At 55.0% G+C, this 19,375-nt stretch overlaps 2 protein-coding genes across 2 annotated transcripts in view; one reads left to right on the top strand and one right to left on the bottom strand.

Moving 5' to 3' along the window:
• Positions 1 to 13,138, bottom strand: part of LOC115301854 (WD repeat-containing protein 25-like) — a 93,479-nt gene extending 80,341 nt beyond the window's left edge. The window contains exons 1-3 of the mRNA XM_029951854.1: positions 12,945 to 13,138; positions 12,129 to 12,250; positions 8,984 to 9,826 (exon numbers count right to left, since the gene is read on the bottom strand). Of these exons, the coding sequence (XP_029807714.1) occupies positions 8,984 to 9,826; positions 12,129 to 12,250; positions 12,945 to 13,026 (1,047 nt within the window). The 5' untranslated portion in view covers positions 13,027 to 13,138. The remainder of the gene's footprint in view (positions 1 to 8,983; positions 9,827 to 12,128; positions 12,251 to 12,944) is intronic.
• Positions 13,139 to 13,466: 328 nt separating this feature from the next.
• Positions 13,467 to 19,375, top strand: part of WARS (tryptophanyl-tRNA synthetase) — a 28,838-nt gene continuing 22,929 nt past the window's right edge. The window contains exon 1 of the mRNA XM_029951857.1: positions 13,467 to 14,392. The gene's annotated coding sequence lies outside the window, so the exon portion shown is untranslated. The remainder of the gene's footprint in view (positions 14,393 to 19,375) is intronic.

Here is a 19,375-nt window from a genome sequence, read left to right on the forward strand (position 1 = left end):
CTGGTCAGATCAGGGTCTCCGGGCCTCCTTCCTGAACGGGAATGAGAATGACCCTCACGTGAAACACAGACACCAGAACAGATGAAAGGAGGTGACAAGGGGCAGGAACATTTTTGAAAACACTCAAAGGAAAACTTTCAAAGAACTCCAAGAGCTAAGAAAAGACCTCGTACATATGCAATAAAAAAAAAATGACATCTTTAAAAAAAGGAACATTCAGAAAACGAGAAACAGCTCTTAGAATGTAAAAATATGATAGATCAGAATAGAACACTTTCCTGAATAGAAGTTATACTTCAGTAAAAAACAGTTTAAGTGTATGACAGCAGAAATACAAAATGGAAAAAAAAAAAGAGAGAGAGAGAGATTGAAAGAGCTGGAGGAAATTTCCCAGGAAAACAAAACAGAGAAAGGCAAAGAGATCAAAAACTAGAAAGAAAAGAAAACTGGAAGCTCTATCCATCCAGGGACACCCAGACCACCCAGCTAAGCGGAGTCCCCAGGTTGAAGCCTTTGACAGGCAGTCCAGGGGTATCGCCCGGCTCTCTGTGGCCCCAGTTCCGTGGGGGGCTTGGGGGTCAGGGATGTGGTTCCCGATGCCTCACCCCTAGTGAAGGAAGACAGGCCTGGAAGCAGCTCCAGGACCCCCACTAGGGCCTCTTTGTCCCTAGGTTCCTATGGCCATCTGGTCCTCCTGCTTTTCAGCCCGGGTCACAGCACGTGGGAGGGGCTTGGGGCAAGCTCTCTATGGTCCTGTCACCTCAAGAGACCTGAGGAAGCCTGGCAGAGGGAGGTCAAGTGAGGCAGGCTTCCCTGGGGGGCCCGGGGCGGATACCGCTGGCCTCCCTCTAGTACACTTCTGGCGGCCATCCCAGTGCCCTCACCCCTGCGGCCTGCCCCACTTCCCCCATCCCAGGGGTCTCCCGTCTGGGAGTCTGGGACGTCTGAGCAGACACAGCAGAAGCTACGAGGAAAGGCTGGGAGGCTGGACTGACTGACCCACCCTTCTCTTAAGGGGTAAAAACACTAGCAGTTTGCGGGGGGAGGGGGAGATACCGGCACCTGATTTTTAAATGCTGCTCACAAAACAAAGTACCTGCAGTATAATTCCAACCGGCCGATGTTCATGGGAGAAACACTGAAAGGAAAAGCTGCTTATGTGCACAACTGACGGTTACGTTTTCAGTGTCGGCCTTTTTTTCTATTTTTTCCCAAAATTTTACTACGTTTATGATAAAACTAAGTTCAATCTAAAACAACTTTTTTTTTCTTAAGGAGGAAGACAAAGTCATCACTGGGCACTCGATGGGCAGCTTCAAGAGTCTTCTGCATCCAGATTTTAAAAGCAGCAAGAAATAATTTACTAGTCTGCCTCAATTCCTACCCGGGCCAATTTTGCAATCTGCGTTTTTCAATTACATTAAAAGCATTTTCCCAGATTGCTCTATTCTTCCCTTAATGACCCGGGATCAGGCTGGAGGAGGCCAGTTCCCTGAGGACAGAGTCTGCACCTTCACAGGGCGCTGCTTTCTCCCCCGCAGCTGCCAGCAGGCACAGGGCCCTGCCCCGGGGCACCCCGAGCTGTTAAGAGTTCAGTGGAATAAAGTTTTCAAACAGCAGGAAACGCAGCCCGGGTTCTGCCGTGCTTTCCTCCTCTCCTTCCTCCTGCAGCCCGGGGTTTTTTCTGCAAGCAGCATGCTTGAAGGCCCTTCTGGCAAGCAAACGGAAAGTGGGAAATGTCTCATTTGTTGGCCTCAGAAACGTTGCAGCTTTCATATGGGGGAGAGGAGTGTCAAAAAAAAAAAAAAAACAACAACCTTCACTTCCCACGAAGAGAAGTTTCCAGCTCGGGATCTCGCAGCAACTCCCGGAGGCTCGGCAGCCCGGCTGCCGACCAGCCTGAAGCCCTCACTCCCACCCCAGGACCACTGAGATGACCGTGAACTTTCCCGGGACCGAAAACACACAGAAGGAGGGAGGAACAGGAGCAAACCCGTCCCAAGAGGGGAACACTTCCTATGCAGCACCCAGGTCCGCGCCACCGGCACCCGACCCCACTGGGTGCCCTCAGACCCGCGTCCTCCCCTCCCTGGGCCTCTGTCGGAGGAAGGTGGGCCCAGCTAGCTGTGCACACTCCACACGTGCACGCACGCGCACAGCCCCTCTCTCCTGCCTTCACCTAATTACCCTCAGTGCACTGTTAATCATTCACTCCCCAAATACCAAACGCCCACCACCACGGCCCAACCCTCCTCCCCAGCTGTGCGGCCCTCATTTCCAATAGATTTGCCTCGTGCTTGGAATAAATTGCCCGTCATCTGCATAATGCGCCACGACTCCTCACTCTACCCGTCAAATCACTTCTCCACCTCATTTTGTAAAATCCATCAAGAATAATTCTTTCAAAACTGAAATAAACCTTCACTCTGGCACTTGAATCCATAAATTCCTTGTCTTTGAGTCTGAGATATATTACTTTCTAAAAGCACGTCTAAGATACCCTAACACAATCAGATCCGCTAACAATGATAAATCAACCGGGTCCTGTAATACATAAAAATGCAAATCCAAACCACCGTGGAAATCATCTCTTCTCCTTGTGTCCCTTAACAGAACCACAAGATCTTCGAGCTGGGACCGGGCCTGGGCACCACTTGGACCAGGGGCTGTGCCTTCCCCTCCTTTATTCTCAGAGGCAGAAGAGCAGAGTGAGTCTCTCACCCCCGTTTGCTCGGACAGCTTCTCCTCTTGCTTCTACACGTTACCAGCTGTGTGACCCTGGACAAATCCCTTAACCTCTCTGGGCCTCAGCTCCCTCATCTGGGAAGTGGGAATACGTACAGCCTGGCCTCGGAGGCCTGTCTGAAGAGGAGCTAGAGTGTCTGGAACCATTCCTAGCCGGCAGTAAGCGATCAGGGACGGCGAGCTCTCTGGAGCCTCTGGCTGGCACTCGCAGCCGGAGGCCACAGAGCCGCCAGCAGCACAGTGAGACCCCCAGTCTGGGTCTTCAGCCTCCAGAACAAACCCTTTCCTTCGCACACGTAAGGGAAGGGGGCCTGAGACCCATCTGAGCCCGGTGCTACCGAGGTGGGCGTCTCTTCCTTGCCCCGGACTCACTCCGGGGCCTCTTCGGGTATGAAATCACTCCTCCTGGTGCTGCCAGAGGCCCAGACATGAAACCCTGGCTCAGTCAGCTTGGTACAAACCCAAAAACTTTTTGAATTTTAAAAGTATCTGTCTCAGGAGTACTGACATTGAAACGCTTGGAAAAACACGCATCTATAGACAGACTATTAAAAGATTCACCAACCCGAGAGTTACATTTAGTTGGAGGATTCTAACTCATCTTTTTCCCCTGACTGTTTAATCAGAAAGGACCAGGAGAGTGAGGAGTGTGCCTCCTCGGGCCCTCCCATGCGCTAGGCACCTGCTCTGTCTCCTCATCTCTTCTACTCAGCAGTTGTTATACCCATTTACCAAGGAGAAAATGGGGGTCAGAGAGGCAACGGGACCCTCCCCGAGTCACCCCGACGCCAGGCGGCAGGTGCGGACAGGACCCCAGGGGCCTCGGGTGACAACAGTCCCGACGTCTGCCCATCTTTTCAGGCTCCGCTCACCACACACGAGGCCCTTATTAATTAGCTCAAGCCTGCGTATAAATCAAAGCCCATCCTAACGCCGTTAAGGCGGCAGAAAAGACAACACCTACATATGGCCACGTTGACCGCACTACTGACCATTTGGAAAACGAGAGCAAGTCATAACGGGAAACAACACGGAAATGACAAAGCAAAGTCTGGAATCCGATACAGTCCTGAAAGTAGGTTCGGGGAAAGTTTTTAATAAGGGAGAAAAATGCCCCTTACGAACAGCACAAAGCAAGGTGGGGCGGGGGGAGGGGCCGAATGAAAACAGCACATACTGTGCCGGGGCCCAACTCCACGTACACGCGGGAACGCGGGGGCCCAGACCAGGAGAGGCCCCCAGTGCGCGGGAGGTGCTGGCTCGGGGCTGGGATTCCCAGCGGTTTCTGGTTTTTCCTTCACTCCTCAGGTGCTCTGCGCCTTCAAAGTTTTTCACAGTAAGCTTTTATCAGGGTCACGATCAAAACTGAAAAAGGTTTACTTAGGTACCACAGGGAAGCTGGCTACTGAAAGAGCTCCTAAAGAAACCATTTTCTAAAACAAATGAACACCTAATTCGTACGTTTCACTTAAAACCCTTCTGTGCTTCAGAACTCCAGGGTTTTGATGCATGGACAATGGTCCCTGGAAGCAGGAAGCCTGTCATGTGCCTTTGAGAACACGTCATCTGGTGCCTAGCAGAGGGCTCCGCGTGTGGGGCCGGCGGTGGGGGCTGCGCGTGTCCGGCTGAAACGGGCCACGTCTGTACTCGTTCCAAGGGCTTCAAAGTCCGAGTTCTACCTTTACGTGCGGTGGGTATTCAAACATGTTGAGCCAAATGAGGACACGGGAAAAGGAGAAGAGTATATGAAAGGGTATCCGTGCTGGGGTTACAACTGTGAGAAACAGATGCGTGCTCCAGGCGGGGGCAGGAGGGGACCGGCAGGAAAGAAAACAGAGCATCCGTGCATGGTTATGAGTCATTGTTTTATTTTACTTAATTTCTCCAGCTGTAAATTTTTCAAAACCAATATAAGCATATTTTACAGCTCACAGAACATTTAGAACATATTAAAATAACTATCTTTCCACTGTAATGTACCCAATTGAAATTTATGAATTCCAAAGCTACACCTTAAGGAGATGGAGAAACTGGCACTCCGTGCTCTTTAGATTAATCAGATGGATTGTGTTGTTTTTCTCTTGATCAGAAAAGAAGTCATATTTCAGTAAATGTTACCTTGAATCAAGGATTCTTTCACATTCTAGAAGCTTGAGTGGCCTTATAGTAAGTGTTACTGTGCCCCCTAGTGGCAAACATAAGCTATGCACTTAAGGGAAAATCCTTTCCCAAAGGCTGGAAATAAAAGCCAAGAAAAATTTTTTCAGTCTCTACTGATCACTTAACATGTACAAAACTTTGTGCCAGGTGCTACAGATAATATTTAAATGGGTCTGGCACAGTTCCCATGTTCTAGAAGCTTAAAATCTACGAGGTGTAGCAGATCTGGTTCACGGCTACGCAGGCAGAATGAGACGCGGTGACGTGGGGAAGGAAGCAGACTCCTGGGAGAGTGAGCCCGTGAGCACACAGCAAGCGCCTACTATGTGCCAGGCACCACCCCACAAAGCACATGCCCAGTATCATCCATTCCTCACAAAAAGCCAGGGAGGCCCACAGAATCATCTTGTCTCCACTTCACAGAGCCAGTCAGCGGCAGAAGGATTCAAACCAAAGGCGGTGACCCGGTCCCCCAAGCTCTTCCCTCCTTCCCGACGCAGGGGACTCAGGAAGACGTGAGCCAGAAGACGAAAGGCGCCCTAGGACGGGAGCACAGAGCTGGGGGCCGCGTCATGCCTCCCCTTCTAGCTCTTGCCCCACTGCACCTACGGTCTGCCCTCCACCCGGGACTGGGCTGCAGGAAGCCAGGACCCCTCCCTGCGCCCATCGAGACTCGGCATCAACACCCCGCTCCACCCTGCGGGCCCCAAGGTCTCCGCCCCCGTGACACCAGAAGTGGGGACGAATGCCATCCTGCACAGCAGCCCTCACGGGAGCCCTGCTCCCACTGAGGCCCCCGTTGGTCTTCCCGTCCCAGCTCCTCCACACTCAGCAGGCTAGCAGGTTGCCCAAAACCAGCTTGCCGAATAACTCTGCCATTGAACGCCGGCCAGTGTCTTAAGGCAGGGAGGATCCTGGCCCGACCACCAGCACGTATGGCTTATAAAAGCCCTGCTTTGTTGAGACCCCGCAGGAAGAGGAGGGTCAGGAGACACCGACCCCGGCAGCCATGACGGCAGCCAAGCTCTGCCCCTGGACCTCCCTCCCTGCACCACCCCTTCAGGCTCCCCATGAGGGATGGCCAACACCGCGAACAGGCCCCCCAGAGGCTGCTGGGCCGAGCGAGGGGCCTGTCCGCCAGGACCCACACACCCCACCTCCTCGGGGGGCCTGGGCACGGCAACCACACCAGCCCCACCAAGGCCAGTTACACAGCAAACAGCTGGCCCGGGACGGTGAGTCACCCTGAGTCACCCCCAGCATGGCTGCTGTACCGCAGTCCCTGCACCTGAGCAGCTTCCCAAGATGGGCCTACGGCGCCCCCTTCTGGTCATGGGGCGTGACAGCCAGTGGGCCGATCCAGGGTCCCCCCTCCAGGGGACCCGCATCCCCAGTGCACAGCACCTAGCACGTGCATCCACTCCACAGGCACGCACTACACGACTGAACAAACACAGCACCCCAAGTCAATGGCTTCACTCAGCGGCCATGCCTCTGCTTAGAAAACCTGAACTCGGACAAAAGTGATCCAAGCAGGGCCCACGGAGCCCCTCACCGAGGCCACGTACAGACCAGGCCCCACAGGACTCAGGCCCGCCCCTCACCATCACCAGACACGACCCCCTGGGTGGGCGGGCAGAGGAAGGTATCCTCTGGGCACACCTGCGCCCCTAAATCCCTCTACCCGTCTCTGCCCACGGCAGCCCATCCCGCCTCCTCCTCCGGCCTGCGCTGCCAACATCTGCCAGCGCCCCCCACCAGGGTCCGAGACAGGGGCTGCCCGTGCCCCTCAGACGACCTGCCTGTAGCTGCACCCCCCTCTACAAAACTCCACCAAGTGCCTGGCATTAGACTGGGGGCTTCAGACGCCTGGGCACGTGTCCCACCTCAGAAGTGCCAACTGTAGGTCTCACAGACTCATTTGATCGCGGAGGAAGGACTCTGAGAAGTTAAGTGTGTTGCTCAAGGTCACAAAGCTGACCCTGAGCCCAGACCCCTCTAACTCTGGCCAGACACGGCCTGGCACCACACAGGCCCCATGTGGGCCTGCCAGAAACCCCCCAGAAGTGCTCCTGACCAAAGAGACAAGTCCCCACTGGGTCCCCCACTGGGGCCACAGCCTCCCGGGAAGGAGCACCGGGAAGCCCCAACAGCTCGGGAGTGTCACAGGGCACATCGGGGATGCCAGAAGCCTCCTGAGCCCCCAGCCCCACAGGGAAAGCACCAAAGACCCAAGGGTTAAAGTCCTGGGGCTCCAGACCGAAGGCGGGATGTGGCACTGTCCCCAAACTGTTAGCCTCGCCAGAAGAGAACACAGGCCAGTGGTCTCGGGACCCAAACTGGCCACTTCAAAATGACACCCATCAATTTAGCTCATTCCAAAGCCTCACTGCACTTAGGCTTCCCGTCTTCATTTCAGAAGATGCCTCCTAGGGTGGTGGGATGGTTCCAGAACAGTGAGGGAAAGAGAGGAGGAAGCCGACACTCACTGAGCACCTGAAGGGGTACCGAGCTCTGAGCCAGGGCTTTGGAAGCGTTTTTCTCACCTGATCACAGGTCTGACTGTGCCCTTTGCAGAGGAGACGCCAGACCGGAAGTGGGGCCTGCTGACCCGCCACGAACAACCCGGTGCTCTGCAGCAAAACTGGGTCTGGAGCCGTGTCCCTTCAACTCCAGAGCCATTTTCTTTCCAGGAAGCTCTCATTCAGCTCGCATCTCCTCAGCACCTGCTGCGTTCGGGTGACTGGCTAGGTGCTGCCGAGAGCGAGGAGGGACAGAGCACAGCCCAGAGGGGCTGGAGACAGGTCAGGGGAAGTGCGCGGCAGCCGCCGCAAGGCACACCTGAGTACCTGGGGACTGCTTACTGCGAGTCTGCGTGACGTCAGCTTTTAGGTACGTAACAGCGAGGGGCGCCTCAGCCAGTCAAGCGGCCGACCTCCACTCGGGTCATGATCTCTGGGCTTGTGGGTCCAAGACCCATACAGAGCTCTGTGCTGACAGCTCAGAGCCTGGAACCGGTCTCAGATTCTGTGTCTCCCTCTCTCTGCCCTTCCCCTGCTCGCACTCTGTCTCTCTCTCTATCTCTCAAAAACAGTTAAACATTGGGGCGCCCGGGTGGTTCAGTCAATTGGGCATCCGACTTCTGCTCAGGTCATGATCTCACGACTCATGGGTTCAAGCCCCACGTCAGGCTCTGTGCTGACAGCTCAGAGCCCGGAGCCTGCTTCAGATTCTGTGTGTCTCTCTCTCTCTGCCCCTTCCCCACTCATGTCCCCCCACTTCAAAAATTAAATAAACACTAAAAAAATGTTTTAAAACTAAGTAAACATTAAAAAAATAAATTGATTAACTAAAATAAGTAACAACAAGAAAAGGTTTCTGTGGAAACCGGAAGCCCTCCGCAGCACCTCCAGCCATCCCTGGTCTGGCCCCCCGCCTACTTCCCTAACCTCGGGCCCCTCACCCCCCACCGGGCACCTCAAGATTTCTGTGCTTACAGCCAAAGACCCCCTTCTGCACCACCTTGCCCCCTCCACCACGTGAGCCTTCCCCCACTTCTGGAAGCCTTCACCAGGGCCTCCTGGGCCAGGGTGCTGTCCCTCGTGGGGGGTTCGCAAAGCAGAGAGTCCGGTCCTCACGGTCCTGAGCCGGGGGCTGGGAGAGCCTCTCCACTTGACCATGGCTTCTACCGTGCTGCACGCCCTCAGGCCAGGGACCAGCACGCCGTCTGGCTCGGAGCGGGCACACGGCTGGACACTCGGCCCGGTTTGCAGGGGCCGGGGCTCCTCCCCCTCTCACTGCCCTCACCCCAGTGCACCTGCGCGTCCTCAGTGCCCCCACAAGGGACGGGGATCAGTACCCTTGGCGTCCTCAGCGAGGCGGCATCGGGGAAGAGGGGACGGAGGAACCGGCAGTCCCGGGTGGGCCGCCGCAAACGCACTTTTAAATGCAACGGACAGAGTCACACAAAGTCCCCCACAGGAAGGCACGGCACCCCCACCTCGCTGCTGTGAAGAACAGAACACCCCGGCAGCCGATTCCCAAGAGCCCCCGAAGAGGCGTGACACTCAAGTCTTACCTTGAAGGTTTTGTCCATGGAAGCCGAGAGAAGCATGTGACTCTTAGCCGAGACGGGACACCACTGAATGCGGTTGACGGGGCCCCTGTGGCTTCTCAGGTGGAAGAGCACTTTCTTGGGAATCATCGTTTCTCTGTACTGACTGTCCAGATACGGCTCAATGAACTCGGACACTCTGGGGGCCGCCGGGAGCGGGGCTGGGGCGCGCCCCGCAGACAGACCCTGCGCCTCCGGATCCTTACTCTTGCCTGCTGCCGTGCTTGGCGGCTCTGCCTGCCTTAGTCTTTTGGGGATGTAGGGCACGACGCGGTCCTCACACCTCTTCCTCTGAAGAGAGCCGCCGGTTCCACCTGGGGCTGCGGCTTTGGTTTGGGCACAGAACGATGGCTCGGGGAAGGCGTAAGCCCCCCAGGAGAGCTTCGCCTGCTGCGAGCGGGCGGCCGCCAGGGGCACACTGCCAGCCGGAACGTGGCTGGTCCACAGGGAAGGTCGAGGAGGCCTGCCTGGGGGGAAGGTGACCGCAGGCTCAGCTCCGGGCCACTGCAGCCGCTGGCTGGGGCAAGATCCGGGGTCGCTTCTCCAGAGCCGAGCCAGCGGGAGTCGATGGCCGGCTGGGTCTTGGCGAGAGCCGTGCTGTGTGGGCAGCGCTGCCCCTTCCGTCGCATCGGGGGCTTCTGAGGCAAAACCCTGGGCGCGAGGTTTGAGCACACCCGAGGCGCCCTTCACCTGGCCGGCGGCCTCAGCACTCTCCGCAGCCTCAGCCTCCGCCTCGGAGTCCGAGTCGTCATAAGCCACCAGGGAAGCCATTGAGGACGCAGCTTCCTGCTGTCGTCGGAGGGCAACCTGCCTGAGACAAACACAGTCAAACGTCAGGAAACACGCGTGGACGGACATTCGCCATCGCATGTAATTAAGAGAATCTAGCAAATCCACAATTGGAAAATTCTAAGAAGAAACACATTTAAAAATGAGGGATTTGGGGGGGGCGCCAGGATGGCTCAGTCAGTTAAGCCTCTGACTTCGACTCAGGTCACAATCCTGCGGTTCGTGACTTCGAGCCCCACATCAGGCTCTGCTGACAGCTTAGAGCCTGGAGCTGCTTCCGATTCTGGGTCTCCCTCTCGCGCTCTCTGCCCCTCTCCTGGCTCACGGCCTGCCTCCCTCTCTCCCTCTCTCTCTCTCAAAATAAACATTAAAAAATTAATTAAAAATTTTTTTTCAATGAGGGCTTTTCTATATATCAGGCATAATTAGAAGATATCATTTTTCCTCACATGGAGGCTATGGAATATCTGGGAATAACTTCAATGAAAAATTAGGAAGATCTATAAGAAGAAAACTAAAACCTTATTGAAAAACATAAAAGAGGACCCGACTGAATGGAGACAGGATGTCTGGACAGATTCAAGATTTCAAGATGCCTTTTGTAAGGTCACTTTGGGCCGCTGAGGGTAGGTCCAAAAATACTAAAACGGAAAGACGTCCAGAACCCACCAAGTGTGCAAAGCATGTCACCCGCACCTTCGCCCTCCCGTGGACTCCAGTCCCTCCGCGCCGCCTAGACATCCTGTCTCAACAACATCCAGTTGGGGAGACCGACTCCGAGCACAAGACCAGGGTGCTGTTGGGGAAATCAATGCCCCAGTTTCCAAGGTGTGTTCCAAAAGCTCCAGTTTCAGTCCAAACACGCACTCACACAGCAGTGACTCTCCCCTCTCCAAAAGACTCTTCCTGGGGCACCTGGGTGGCTCTGTCAGTTCAGCACCCAAGTGAGCTCAGGTCATGGTCTCACGGTTCGTGAGTTCCAGCCACACACCGGACTCTGCGCTGACAGTGTGGAGCCTGCTTGGGACTCTCTGTCTCCCTCTCTCTCTGCCCCTCCCCAACTTACACACACACGCTCTCTAAATAAGTAAGCAAACTGTAAAAAAAAGTTCTTTAAAGGGTTCTTCCTGAAATTCTGAACCATCATACACAGTAAATTTCTGCCAACTAGTTTCTATAAACAAGTACTTCAGTCTGAAGTCCCATTCAGTGCTTCTAAGATGAAGCCCAGTCAGGACAAGGATGCCCAGTACACCCAGGACAGCAGGTGGCGCCCTGGAGCAGCGCTAAAACTTGGCAACCCACCAACTTCCAAGACCGCCCACCAGGCCCTACCTTACTACACCACACTGAGCCCCTCGTCCAGCATATGGGGTCAGGGCAGCGCCACAGATTCCCACTGGGGCCTCTGTTAGGCCACTCCAGACTGCCTATCACCCAGCTCCTTCCCTAGAATCAACCACCTCACCCCTTCCACGCCTTGCCCCCAAAGGGCACCGATCGATCGCCCGCAGGGCTGCCCCGCCCAATGCATAACATCTTGGTTCAACAAACATCTGGCGTCTACCTCCTCCAAAAACCACATCCCCACATGCGGCCCAACCAAGGCAAGCAAAATAAAACTCCTGTAACCGGCCAGCCCGTCTCAAGTAGAACTAATGTGACGAACTAATTGTGAACTAACGGGCGTTTCTGTCCTCCACCTACTCAGCCTGGTCCTGAGGCCCATCCTGATCCGACAGCTCAGCTGTCTCGGCTCCTGTGCCCGGCATCACATGCCACAGCATGCCCTTCCGACCGGTCACAGGGAACCCGCCAGGGTCCTCACACCAGGGTCTGTGCCCAGCCACGAGATGGAGTCCCACCCACCTGCAGGTCAACATAAAAAAGAGGCCAATGGGGATGCCTGGGGGGCTCAGTTGGTTGAGCGTCCGACTTTGGCTCAGGTCATGATCTCGCGGTTCGTGAGTTCGAGGCCTGCATTGGGCTCTGTGCTGACAGCTCAGAGCCCGGAGCCTGCTTTGGATTCTCTCTCCCTCTCGCTCACTACCCCTCCCCTGCTCGTGCTCTGTCTCTCTCTCTCTCAAAAATAAATAATAAACATTTAAAAAAAAGAGAGAGGCCAATGGCTGGAATTTAAAAAGAGGTCTACAGCGAAAGCTCAGAGAGTGGTGGGCTGGGGCCCACCAGTCCCCTCCTAACGAGGCAAGGCAGCAAGGACCGAATGAACACAGAAGGGTGGATGCTAAGGCTCCCCACACCACCGGCCTCGTGTGCGCCTCGTTCACGTATTCACGTTGACGGAGCGTGGGCTACTCACCAGGCAGCAGGAGTGCCCAGCAAGCGACAGGGCGAGCGATGCCCTGTGCTTGCCAAGCTCACATGCCGGCAGGAGACGCACACCACGAGCAGGTGAATGCAGGCTGGAGGGAGTAAGAAATCCTAAGAAAAGTAAGACAGAGGAGAGTACAGGTGGCGTGGGGCTGCGGCTTCCTCCACGGTGGCCGAGGCCGACCTACGACAAAAGGTGACATCTGAGCAATCCGTGCTCTGGACGGGGTGAGGGAGCAGAGGCGCTGAGCAGCACTGGAGGCTGGACCAGCAAAACGAATCAAACGGAGCAAGTGAGGAGGCGGCCAGGCTGACGCAAGAAAAACACGCAAAAATGGAGAACGGGAAACATCGGGGCCAACGTAAACCTTAGGGGGGAAAGGCTGCCTTTTATGTTTCTAAGGCAAACGGGGGAGAAAAGGGAAACATTTCATGGTGTGGGGGCGTTCAACTAAGACAAAGAGGTTCGGCGAGAAAAGGTAAGGGCACTAGAGAAATGAGGCCACAGAACGGGGGCGTGGCCCTGAGGGTCACGGGCATGTCAGCTCCACGAGGACAAGGCTTCCTGTGTTTTGTTCACTGTTTGATCCCCAGCATCTAGAAATCTTTGCGAGGTGCAACCTGGTGGGTGGAGGGGGCACAGAGAAACTAAAAGAAACAGGATATTCTCATTTGACAAACATTTCCTGATTACCTACTCTGTGCTAAGCCCTACGCTGGGGCTCGTGTGTACAGAGATGAAACACAAAACCCGGGTCCTGCGCCGGAGGCCACAGACTGAGGAAGGCAACAAAGAAGATACTACCAGAGATGGGTTTTGAAGGATGAATAGAAGTTAGCCGAGCTGTCAAGAGCTGTAGGTAAGGCTGGTCCAGGGCAACGCGCATCCGGAAGGCAGCAGCGACGAAGGACAGGCGAGGGACGGAGAAAGGCCCGCGCTGAGGGGTGTGGTGCTCTCCCGCCGCCACCGCCCGGTCCCAGCCCCTTCCCGCCCCCGGGCCCGCGGCTCACCAGACGCACCGGAAGCGATCGATCCTCCCGGAGGCCGTCCCGCCGGCACCCCGCGGCCCTGCTGCGTTCCGCCGGGGCCGGGGCCTCCAGCCAATCACCCGCGGCCTTCGTCCCGCCCCCCGCGCGAACAGCCAATGGTGGTGCAGCCTGGCCGGAAGTGGTTCCGGCCGGAAGGAGTTTCCAAGGACGCCAAGGAGGCCGCCCGTGGCTGAGCCGGCTGTGCTGAAGGGCCCGGCCCGGCCGGTAAGTGAGGGGATGAGGGAGGGCGGGAGGCCAGGGCGGTGCCGGAAGACGTGGCCCTCCCGGAGCCGCCTGCAGGCGAGGGCCCGGAGTATCCTCCTCAGAGCCCGGCTCGCTGCCCGCCGGGTTCTGGCCCCACGAGGGGCGCGGAGGCTGGCACGGCGCCCCTCGCCCCCTTCCTCCGAGCGCCCGCGACCCCGTCTGTCGCCCACTCCCGCTGGCACCGACCCTGCATCGTCTCCTCCCTCTTCCTTTTGTCCGTGGCGAGAAGCCCCCACCGTTAACGGGTGTCTGCCACGTGCTGGGGGCTTTGCCTGTAGTCTCGTCCTCAGTCCCCTCCACGGTAAAGTGAGGAGGCTTCTTTATGCCCATTTCACAGATGAGGAAACCGAGGATGAGGCCGAGAGGTAGTGTGACTTGCCCCAGGTGTTGAAACGAGAGAAATACCCAAGCTGGGATTGAAACCTAGGTCCGCCCGACCCCAGAACTCATGATCCCACTGCATTGCGCTGCCTCAGCGAACAGCTGGGGGGAAGGCACAGTCGCCTTTCGGCCGCTGCACGACTCCACATAACAATTAGTCATCCTGATGCTCGGGTGGGGATCAGGAAGAGGGTGGAGAGGTTATGCAGAAGCCAGTCTCGGGTATGGGGCGGCTGATGCAATGACCGGCTAATAGCTCGGTTTTCAAGAGGGTTTCCTTGATCTCCACCCGCCCCCCCACCAAGCCACCCCTGATTGGACAGTCTCATCAAAGAGGTTGGTCAAGAATCTCAAGTGTTTCTGAGAAACTGAGTGATTTCTCTAAAACGCCCCTACATGCACATAGCTGAAGAGTGGGGTAAACAAGGAAAAAAAGGAGAAGAACCTTTTACTAAAAAGGAAACTGAAAGAAACAGGAGAAGACTATTAAAGAAGACCTCTGGCTGCTCAGGGCAGTCTGAGCTCCGCCACTGCCCCGGGTGACCAGCGGCCACCTCTGCGGTGTCTCCTGCAACCCGGGTATGTATTGCCGTCTCTGCCAGGCTTAGGGCTTATTGGCGTTGCGACCAGCCTTCTACCAACGTGCTGGAAAGCTGGGCTGGGGCGGCGCGGGGGAGGTGAGGGGTGGTCTCTCCTAGAATCAGGGCGCATCGTGCCTACGTTTCATCCCGTTGACCCAAGTTCAGGTGGTTCACAGCTGCCCCCGGGGATGGAGATCTTGGTGGAGCAGTTGGTTGCCTGCTGGGATTTTTGGCTTGACAGGCCACATTTTGTGTTAGCTCTCCCGTTTTTCACCAGTAAGGCCCCCTTACATCGTCCGTACCCCCCAGCCTTACTGTGACCCGCGAGACTTACCTTAGGCCAGCTTCTTACATGTCGGTGGCTTCTTTGCCTTTGAATATCATGTACATTTTATTATTTGAAGGGGAGAATTACCTTTCCTCCCCGCGTTTAACAAAGAGAAGGTGGACATAATCTGTCCCGGGGTTCGAAGTGTTGAAGAACTCCTTGCTCTACCAGAGTCACCTTCGTGTCCTCTTGTCCCCCACACTCCGGGGCCAGGCTGAGAAGGATGGCATCCCACCTCCTGGTGGTGGTCCAGGCATCCGGAAAGTGCTGGGTGACCTGCTCTGCCGGCTGCTCCAGAGTGGGCTGTGTGTAAGCGCCCTGTCCCCGGGCTGCAGAGTGCCCTGGGCCTCTGTGACGTGACTGCATGTGGCCCAAGCCTTGTTGTTCAGGTAATCAGTTCTAATATGCTTTCTACCTTATCCCAAAAGTGGCCAGTTTCTTCAGGTGCTTGTTACGCCCCTCCAGGCCAATGGGACCTGTCAAAATGAGCACAAGCGTCAAGTTCTCTAAAAAGAGGAATTGAGAATTAATTTTTAAGAGCCTTTTAACTTTTTCTTTAAAGTGCACTGTGGTCTGCTCCGGAGTATGCAGTTCTGCTCTTTCCACTCCCAATATTTTTCCAGAGGAGATGATAGATTTCTCCACAGATTATAGCTTTGTTTCTTTGTTTTACATTGTAGGGTTGGTAAATAGATAGAACAGGTCTCCTTAACAAAGACTCAGGGCTGCCTGGGTGGCTCAGTTGGTTGAGCATTCGACTTTCAGTTGGGCTCAGGTCGTGGTACCGGGGTCGTGGGCTCGAGCCCCGCGTCGGGCTCTGCGATGAGCCTGGAGCCTGCTTGAGACTCTCTCTCTCCCTCTGACCATCTCTTCCCCGCCCACCTTTCGCTGTCTAAAAATGTGTGTGTGCGTGCGTGTGTGCGTGCGCGTGTGCACGTGTGCGCGTGCTTTAGGTAAATATATATATATGTATAAAAATTCAAAGCCCTGCTTGCAGTGTATGCAGCAAACACCAAGACAGTTGTCTGTACATTTCTGGCATCTGAGACCGTTCGTAAAATCAACCCAGATACTCTGGAACCTGAAACTCTGCTGAAAACAATGCCCATGCTGGCGTATGTGTCATTTCAGGCATGCCGCACTCAGGGTTAAAAGGCTCCGAAGGTAAACTTCATTCTAAACGTCAACAAAGAAATAAAAGAGCGTGTCGACTAGATGTGAGAGGGAGGGCCGGGCGCGCGTGGGACGGTGGTAGGTGGGTGGGCGGGGAAACACGAGAGGTTCTGTTCTGTCTCTCATCACCGAGGGTGCATCGTGCGCGTGCGCGCGCGCGCACACACACCCCGTTTATCATGTGGGTGGTTCCCATCCGCTGTTTGCCTCACGATCACGAGAGGGGGAGCCCTCTGCTGCTGCTCCCTCATCAGATTGAGCCCCGTGTGCTGCTTCTCAAATGGAATTCCTCTGGGGAAAGGCCGTTTCCCCTACAATGTGCAGACTCCAGTCATCCAGCTGACTCTCTACCGTTATCTGCTCCCCTGCAGGGGGGCGATTGGGTCTGTCCAGGGTTCACCCAGTTGTCCTACCTGGTACTTTCCTTGGGAATTCTCTAGGGGTAATTCTGATCTGCACATGCTATTAGCCATACCCACAGACTTCAGAACCTTAGCTGTCACCAGGTGCCTTTTGGAAGGACAGGGATAAACCAAGGGGGAAGTCCAAAAAGAGTGACCAGGATGGTAGGCAGATGTCAGTGATGGGGCGGGAAACCAGGCTGGCCGTGTGAGACCTGGAGAAGGTGCCTGGCCCTTCCCGAATCCTGGCAGGCCCCGCTCCGTGGTAGGCTGCCAAAAATGAGGCTGCTTAAAGTCCCCATGGGGGGACTCTACCTTAAACTGGAAAAAGCACTTGTGGAGGTAACAGAAAGGTATAAACCTTCAGGGGAAGATTGAACTGGGTGTCTGACGAGACTGATTAATTCAATAAATGTTTGTTGATAAATTGCTGTGTATGAGACCCTGGGAGCCCAGGAAAGAGAGAGCCCTGTGCCTCTTCTCACTGTCTGTCAGAGACGGCAAGAATGACTAGATGCAGTGTGCCTGCCCTGAGACAGCCACTGACGGTGCTTGGGGATCCCTGATGGCCGAGGGGTCAGGAAAGGGTGCTGCCAAAGAGCAGAGGTCCGAATTAGTAAGATGACCGGAATTGGGGGGGGGGGGGGCATCACATTCCAGGCAGGGGAGCAATGGCATTCCGATAGAGCATGTGACTCGGGGGCTCTGGCAGGGATCCTGGCCTAGCTGTGCAGGCAGCAGGACCTGGGGGGCAGGTCCTCGGAGCGGTTCTGACTTCCCTGCGCCGACAGCCTGTCATCGGCTAACCCACTCTGCCGTGGGGAGCGACACTTGTGTGGCTAGGAGTAGTTTTCCTCCCCTTGATCGTTACTCCGTACAGGCCCGAGTGTTTGTCCTCACCAGCGCGGGTCAGAGGCTCTTCCACCTTCCTTATCTCCTTTTACTGTCCTCCCTCCACTGGGCCTGTGGTATCTGAGGCAGTCCTTTCATCTGACTTCCCGTTCTGGGAATGAGAGGGTTCTCCGAGCGGAGGGAGGAGACCTGGCTCTGGTCTCATCCTGGTTTCAGTATTACAGTTTTTTTATTAACTTATAAAAATTGGCCTAGTTAAAATTTATATACTTCTTAAGTAAACATTTAACAAATTGATAAAAAATAAATTACCCCTTGAGGCACCTGGCTGGCATAGTTGGTAGAGCATGCGACTCTTAATCTTGGGGTTATGAATTTGAGTCCCACAAGTAGTGCTAGTTTGAAAAAGAAAATTACCTGGGGCGCCTGGGTGGCTCAGCCAGGTAAGCATTCGACTCACTCTTGATTTCAGAGTCGTGAGTTCAAGCCCCGCATTTGGCTCCATGCTGAGTGTGAAGCCAATTAAAAAAAATTTTTTTTTACTCCTCAAGTTTGCGCATTTGGTTCATAGAGTTAATAAAAAAATTTTAAATAATCAGAGACACAAAATAGTCATTTATTGAACCTCTCTCGCAGGGTCGATGCTGTCATGGACTTTATTTTAATTTTTTTTTTTTTTACATTTATTTATTTTTGAGAGACAGAGTGTGAACAGGAGAGGAGCAGAGAGAGAAAGAGACACAGAAACTGAAGCAGGCTCCAGGCTCTGAGCTGTCAGCACCAGAGCTTGACACGGGGCTCAAACCCACGAACGTGAGATCATGACCTGAGCCAGAGTCAGATGCTCAACCAACTGAGCCCACCACGTGCCCCATGTTGTGGACTGTTTATTAATTAACCCACGCTGTCACACTGCACCAGTCTTGCAGGTGGTGGTACCGGGACAGGGAGCGTGCAGGACAGCTTTGGAGAGCGTAAGCGGCAGCTGCCTGAGCTTATGTCCCATCTCTCCCCCTTGCGTTGTCTCAGGGAAGTTTTGTAACCTCTCTGTGCCTCGGTTGACTCATCCGTGAAATGGAGACAACAGATCTCCCTCACAGGATTGCCGTGAAGCCTAAGCGAGTGGATGTGTAGGAGGCACTGAGAAAAGTAGCAGGTACAGGAGTCCCGGGAGTTAGCCGCTCTGGCCCAGCCCACTGTCCCTATCCAGTCCTCATTCAAGGCACAGCCGCCAGGTCGTAGGTAGAGCTGGGGATCGACCGAGCCCCGGAGCCCCGAGGACAGTACTTCCTCGTGATAGGTGTGTATCTTCCTTTAATTTATGAAAGGCTACCTGCTTCTCCTCATCACTTCTTTAGAGCAGCCATCAAGGTAGGTGAAGAGGTTCCTGGTGGGGCCACTTTATAGCTGAGGGTTAGGGTTGGTGGACACTGACCCAAGAGGGGACTGACTGTGGCTGGTTTCTGCTCCAAGGCAGCACCGGTGGCCTGCCTTGTGTCCCACCCTTTTCAAGGTAAACGCTCAATAATCACTAAGAGAAAGTGCGGATACCCCTTTGGAGGTCTGCAGTGAAGTTAGGCTGCCCGTAGAATGGACGGGCTACATATAGTTCTTCCCTCCTTGGGAGCCTAGCACAGATAAGGCCCTGCCCTTATCCAGATAAGGCCTGGCCCTCCAGCCCAGACCTCGCTTTGCCTGAGAGCAGAGCAGCTGGCCGGCGCAGAACTGTGTGTCAGGTAGTTTGTTGGCTGTGGCTGCGAAGGCCTGGAAACCTGCCCCCAGCACAGTTCACGTAAAGAGTAAATAGCAGTTTGCCAGACGTCTTCACTCCAGTGGACTTAGGCTTGTTAAAACACTTGGGTACTGGGGCACACGGGGGGCTCAGTCAGTTGAGCGACTGACTTCTGCTCAGGTCATGATCTTGCAGTTCGCAGGTTCAGGCCTCGAATCGGGCTCTGTGCTGACAGCTTGCTCAGAGCCTGGAGCCTGCTTCAGATTCTGTCTCCTTCTCTCTCTGCCCCTCCCTCATTCGTGCTCTGTCTCTCACTGTCTCTCAATAATAAATAAATGTAAAAAAATAACACTTGGGTATTTGTTCCCTGAGCAGACTTGAGTCCTTGCTGGGCGCGGGGGGAGGCTCATGTGCTCTTGCTAGGGGCCCTCTGGGCGTCCCTGAACTCCTGGCCCTGCCTTCAGTCCTTAACACTGGCACTTGCTCTTCCTCTTT

Source organism: Suricata suricatta, chromosome 9, assembly GCF_006229205.1.
Source record: "Suricata suricatta isolate VVHF042 chromosome 9, meerkat_22Aug2017_6uvM2_HiC, whole genome shotgun sequence".
Taxonomy (NCBI): Eukaryota; Metazoa; Chordata; class Mammalia; order Carnivora; family Herpestidae; genus Suricata; species Suricata suricatta.